General features: G+C 37.1%; 1 protein-coding gene across 2 annotated transcripts; it reads right to left on the reverse strand.

Moving 5' to 3' along the window:
* Positions 1-4,813: 4,813 nt before the first annotated feature.
* On the reverse strand, positions 4,814-6,917 carry LOC113288236 (tyrosyl-DNA phosphodiesterase 2-like). 2 transcript variants are annotated; one of them, XM_026537205.1, is made up of 3 exons: positions 6,297-6,917; positions 5,959-6,113; positions 4,814-5,732 (listed from the first exon to the last, which is right to left on the reverse strand). In XM_026537205.1, the coding sequence occupies exons 1-3, from the start codon at positions 6,727-6,729 to the stop codon at positions 5,136-5,138; spliced, it is 1,185 nt and encodes a 394-aa protein (XP_026392990.1). In that variant the 5' UTR covers positions 6,730-6,917; the 3' UTR covers positions 4,814-5,135. The 2 variants fall into 2 exon arrangements, with proteins under 2 accessions (XP_026392990.1, XP_026392989.1); XM_026537204.1 differs by having other exon boundaries at positions 5,854-6,113.

Consider the following 6,917-nt stretch of genomic DNA (forward strand, 5'->3'; position numbering starts at 1 on the left):
GAAAACACATGGGTACCAAGTACATCACCAACTTTTTCGTTCGACAACCTTTATGGACAAAACCTAATACAATTACAACTAGACCAACTAAATGATCCTTGACAATATGTATATAAAGTTTATATCTCTAATCTCTTCTCAATTAGTATGTATATGTACAAGAGTCTGTAGACCTGATTGTTAAGAATAGTACTTGGAAGATCTTAAAAATCAATAGCCAAGATAAATCTAGTTGTATCCAAACAACCCAATCAGAATTCTGCCAATTAATTAAACTTGTTATCTATCTTTCAAGATACGAATTCTACAAGAAATGAGTCTCGTAATCGATCACAATTATATGGACGTATCTACTAAGATTGAATACGTACAACTTGCGTAAATCCAAAAATAAAGATAAACAATATAATGCGAAAAAGTAAAAACACAAGACACCATAAGTTTTGTTAACGAGGAAACAACAACGACGGAAAAACTCTATGACCTCGTCCAGATTTGAACACCAAACTTTATTAAGCCGCTACAGACATTAGCCTCCTATCAGACTTCGGACTGGAATGTAGATGAGAACGAATTTATCCTCCAAGCACTTCGGTTATAGTCGCGCTACATACGTCTATTGAACCTCACAAGGCATTACACAATTGGTTCCCTTAGCTGGTGTCCTTTACAGCCTAAGAGTTGCTTCACTCGAAGTGAAGACTTTTGATACCAGTCTACCTCTAACTGGTAAGCCTATTTGATTTATGGTAAGATCAAATATCAAGGTGGGGAAATCCGTTTGCAATAGACAAAGCTAGCAAACCTCACAAATTCGGAACTTACGACTCTTGAAGAGCAATCTAGATTCTTAACCACCTCTCAAGAACAATCTTCAAAACAATTAAGATCAATTTTCAGATATCTATCTTGAGGAATCACAAAGTCTGAGACGAAGAGAACTTTGCGATTACTATCTATCTCTCCTGAAAGAGATTACGAAAACCTTGACAACAGAAAAGCAAGATCAGGATACACGAACTATCAAGGTAAAGATAGTCGGACCTGGATTCACGAATCCCCAAACTGAAGTCTTTTATTCGTAGACCTTATTATGTTTCTCAAAGGAAATCTAGCCCTATAGAGGACGACTCTAGAATCAACTAGGAAACAAACTATCAGGGATTGATACTCCCAGTTGAAAAAGCATCTCTATTTATAGTTTACCAAGAGTATGGGTTGCTTAAAGTTTAAGCTAAGATAACTTGAGAATCAAGGAAACACTTTTAGGTCTTGGAAATACAATAGAAGAATATACACTATGAACTGGTTCTGGAACCGTGTATAATGACTATTCGGTTAATTTGGAATGAAATACCGAAGAACTAAAAGAAATTTGATGCTCATTTAAACACCTAAGAATTTAATTATGATGCACACACATAAGTGTTTGAGTGATCAATGAAGTCTTAGAATTGTTTGAGAAAGTTCTAGAAATTCTAAACATATTTAAAATAAGTCTTTGAGATGACATAAGTGTTTGAGTGATAGTGATCAATGAAGTTTTAGAAGTGTTTGAGAAAGTTCTAGCAATGTTAAACATATTTAAAAAATAAGTCTTTGAGCATCTGCTAAATACTGCTGGGACGGTTGGTACAACGGTTCGTGGACCGTAAGGGTTGTTCACGAGTCAGGGTGCAACGGTTCATGAACCGGGTTCTCCAACCCTACAAGACTACCGAACTAAGTTGATTATTGTTCGTGAACTGGGTTCGCCAACCGCTATCCTAAAATACGAACTTCAAGAAATTAGTTCACAACGGTTCGTGAATGGGGTTCGTGAACTGTTCCCAACTTAAGGATCGTTGAACATCTTTGTTAAAATCATATTTCGAGATTTCTAACAAGGCAACCTTGACTCGAAGCTTCTTCTTTGTAAATCTACTGGAAGTCATATGATATCGTCTCAACAGATAGAATGGTAAGATTGTGAGTAAAATAGAATGGTTCGGTCTTCACATACCTGATACAAAAGTTCTACAAATGTCTTCGTCGATATTCAGTCTTCGTGGGTGATATCTGATACTCAACCACCAAATTCTAACCTAGTCCGAGACTTGATTTAGTAGACTATAAATCAAGTTATAGTTTTGATCATCTAACATTGACAACAAGCTTGAGATAGCAAAAGTTTTGGGTTCAACCGAGCATTGCTCTAACAAATTTATCTAACTTCAAACATAAAGAAAAGTTTGGCTTATATAAAAGAATGTTAGGCTGAAAAATCAAGTTATTGTCAATCACATAGAAAAGTACGGGTGATTTATAAAACATGTTCGGCGGGAAATCTAGCTAGAGAAAATTTCGGCTAACCTGAAAGGAAAAAAAAATATCAATCGAACTTTATGACTTGTATTTTCAAAGTGTAAAAGTTTGCTAATAATTCGTTAGTGTTTTTTCAAATTATCAGCCGAACTGTTCAGAAACTGAAATTCGGTTGGTCATTTGAAACTCCCACAAACGAATTATCAGCTGAACTTTAGTCTTTAACTAACATTCAACCCTAGTTTTTTCGAATTAAACCTAATCTATTAGTCAGAAAAGGGAAACCAAGTCATGGGGTTGTAGAAAATACATTCTAATATACGGTTTCAAACAATCGGGGTTTGATTCTCGCTCTCCAACTTTATTAAATTCAATTTCTTTTTCAACTCTTTTTTTCTTCGACTTCTCCATGTTCATTTTCCAGAGACGCGGATCCCCTCCTACCTTTAGCACACTACTTATAACGAAGGAAAAAAAAGGGCCGAAGGTATGAAAATGGAATAAAATTATATTCGGTTTGGATTAATTCATGCTAGTCCGGCATAAACATAAACTGACAAATGATTTGTTACTTGAACACTATTCACTTTACAAATCATACTTATAACAAATAAATTATTCCGCTAAAATGACAAATACTCCATCTGTTTTTGGAAAAGAGATACTTCAAATCACCAATTTCCATATTGTACACATAACTATCCTTAGCATTGGCAAGTAAAAACCATGGGCATCGCTCAAATAACTGATTTGATGTCGAATGAAATGATGTGGAGTGTAAAATTGTATACCATGTCTTACTAACCATTTGGCACCAGAAGATATCTTCTGCGGGAAGTTGTCCCAGTAATGTCTCAACCATGTCATTGGGGAGTTTGTCCCGCTGGTTCTTTGTGTCACCCCCATTGCAAACTTCCATGGCCTTCCCTAGATAGGTGCTTCGCTGATTTTGGATATCGTTGTTGTTGCTTGCCATATGAGATTGATAAAAGAGCTCCTGAACCTGGGATTCAGCCCAAACAAAAAAACAAAACAAAAACAAAAGTTTGAAGGTTAACAAGGAGATTATTCAGAAACATAATGATGAAAGATTTATCATTAGTTAAAAGTTGCGGAAAGGAAACAATGCTCACTTCTACTTTTACCGGAAGAGGATTTGCACAAAGCAAACAATAGAGAAGCTCTGATCTGAGTAAGGAGATAAAACCAAGGTGTTTTCCAGAGACCAACACTTATCATTATATAGACATGCTACCATAATGATCTCTGGCCTCTTATGGAATATATTCAACCCCTGGTGACCTGTAGGCAGATTGTTACTTGGGCACAAAAATATGACCAAATACAATGACTCCTGCTGATTGCAAAAAGCAGTGAATGGAAAGCTTTTAAGGAATCGTTATTACCGTTGTCCGTCATAGGCATAAAAATATGACCAAATACAAATACAATGACTCCTGCTGATTGCGGAAAGCAGTGAATAGAAGCTTTTAAAGCATCGTTATTACCGTTGTCCGTTATAACAATTATCATTGAAGGCCTTACCGTTGTGGCATTGTTAAACCACATATAACAGCTGGACGACCGCTATGCCAAAATGGACAAAAAATAGTTAAAAATGATAAGACTGGCATTAGTCAGAAAGATAAGCAATAATCTCCAGAACCATGGCCGTTGCTACAACATTTTAAAAGTGGAATTTGATGGGAAATTCATCAACTGATCCTATTTCGATGAACTTACATCTATTGGGTTGGTTTTAGGTTAAACAGCGCTCATGCCCTCAGTGCTAGTATGGATTAGGGAATCCGAAAAGATCTTGATCCAGGTTAGCTATTGAATGCTTCATTGCATTTACTATGTAATCAATTAGATTAACGCATTAAATATTTTCTCAGTAGATTATCTTTTCTTCCATTTCTGCTAATACATTCTAAGCAACAAATCTGCCAAACTGCCTTGTCGTTTTCTAGATATAGCTTCAGTCTTATCCCCCGCACAGTGATGATACTAATGGATTTCTTAAAGCTTGGGTTTAATTTCTTGCAGCTTGTTCACTACAGTTGTATTTAGCTGATCATGGAGATAAATCCAAGTCAAGACTTCCATCATGGTTGAGTGGTTTAGAAAGAGATAATACGATAACATTTCATAGCAGACAGCTAAATCATTTCATAATGTAATTTCAACAAATTCATAGCTTGTACAGACAATGTTTGATTTGGCCTGTAATCACAATGTCACCACTTACTGATAATAACTTTTAAACATTATTGCAGTCCGCTCATACCTGTGCAAATTACTGGGGTTGTATTATGTTTGACAACATATGACTGAAACCTTCTATTCCAGATGTGACGTCCTAAACTCGAACAGATTAAAGATATAAGCCGTATATCCTTCTTCATTGGATAACCTGACAACGAGAATTTAGTTACGCTATAGGTTCTAATTAGGGGAAAAGAACTTTCAGTGAACAGTGACTTCATCAAATGATGCAAATGTATGACAGAATTTACTTTCCATTAACATTTGGGATAACAGGTATATTTCAGATGAAATTTCAATCGCCAAAACTGAAGGCAGCATCTACATGTATACATCAGAAAGGAGAAACCATCGTTTACAAAAAGTCAAAAGAGACGGCCATCCAGGATAAGGACAATGCTCTTTGGTCGTTCACAAAAGTTAGCTAACTACTGAACCGTAGAGACAAAAAAAAACGGCTATTGACATGTGACAAACTTCCTTCTGAGAATTTCTCGTTGAATGTGTCATCCAGAAAACAAGCCAAAAAGAAGAGTTACCCCTCATGATGGAAGACTCTTTCATCACTTGTTGCAGATTGTAAGGAGCAATCCATAATGATCACTAGGCAAAACAGGGAGCATCAACTTCTGCAGCTTACCCTTAACTTTCTTCCCCTTACAATATGAAAGGCCTGGTAATTCATCCCTACCGATCAACTCGATCCCACATATTTTGAAATCCTGCAAAAAGCCCATGAATCGGTCTAATTGCTTCTGCAGAGTCCGATTGCCTGATAGCATCTGATTCGATTTGGTATCATACGTATATCCATTATCTCCAGGATTTAGCTCAATCCAGGCATCGACCCAACCATCGGGCAATGGAAACTGACCATCCAACTTGTCATCCCAGTTCATATCACCACCAAGTATGACATTCGGCGAACCCTTAAGAATCAGTATGGCTTCCTTTGCTTGAGCAACACGTTCTTTGCTGAACATCTGATTCCATGTTGGTGGGGCAGGGCAGGGGCTTTCAAGATGGCTAGTAGCAATAACCAATTGCTTGCTCCCTCCACCTCCACCTCCAACTTCAATCTCAGTCGAACAAAGCTCTCTCCCCATTATAGAGTTGCTGAAGGGTTTGCAACTAAAGGATTTTACGGGTGATTTACTCAACTGCCAAAATTTATTGAAGTGTGACAAGTAAGTGATTCAAAATGCGACACAAAAAGGAAGTTCATTTCATCCATTCATAAATTGCATCGCCAATAGTTAAAGTGGGTGAATCAAATCATACCTGCATACAGAAATAAGGTTTGTTCACCATTTCATATGAAACTGAGCAACGATAAGCTTTCCACCAGCTAGATTGTTGGAAAATATGATAAATTGTTGGTGTCACCTCTTGTAAGCATATGACATCAGGAGTATGCAGTTGAATGAGATCCCCCAATGCTTTCATTCTCTTATGCAGTTCTAAGTCCTCGTTAAACCATACATTGTAACTCAAGACCTTCAATGTTTGCAACTCAATTTCCTTCTTCTCCTCCGTAGTACCTGCACATGTACATCAATTCAGGATTAAACTATTTCAAGGATGCCCAACTGGGAACATCCCATTTGGCCAGGGGACTGAGGCCAGTAATTTGGTCTTCACTGACTGTTTCCTATAATTGATTGAGTTAAAATATATAACCCTAAAATACACCAACAATAACAACTAAAGAAATCAAGACTAACCCGAGAAAGTTCCTTCCTTTCTGGATGATTTCGAAGAACAAGACTCGCCCACATCGAGAAAACAATCAGTTGATTCTTCAGTAGATATTTGTTCAACTTTCCTCTTATTTTGACAAGCTTTCAAGGGCAAGAAAACAGAACCAATTGAAGAATCCAATATTTCATCTGAATTAATAGGATCTAAATCTTCAAAATCAGATAGTAACGACGCAGAGGATCTTGTTCCACAAATTTCACAGTTATGTTGACCGATTGGGTTTAAAAAGGTACAGGCTTTGCAAGACCATTTCAGAGTCGCTGTTGGAGAGGAAGAAGAAAAAGGAGAGGGAGAAGAGGATGAAACTGATGATGATGATGAGTAGAGACAAATCTGGCATGTTGATTTTTGAGACGGAGGGTTTAGAAAAGTGCATTTAGAACAAGACCACGCCATTGATTTAGAAAAGATGAAACTGAAATTTCTAGGGTTTCTGAAACGGGGAGATGTAGTGATCAGGATGTGAAGAAGAAATTCGAATTTCTAGGGTTTCTGAGACGGGTGATCAAAAAGGAAGTGAAGTTCAAGCGTTTGCCGCTCATGTTCCTATGTTCTCGGGTCAGGAGACTCAGACTGAAAGGAAA

This window comes from Papaver somniferum, chromosome 6, assembly GCF_003573695.1.
Source record: "Papaver somniferum cultivar HN1 chromosome 6, ASM357369v1, whole genome shotgun sequence".
Taxonomy (NCBI): domain Eukaryota; kingdom Viridiplantae; phylum Streptophyta; class Magnoliopsida; order Ranunculales; family Papaveraceae; genus Papaver; species Papaver somniferum.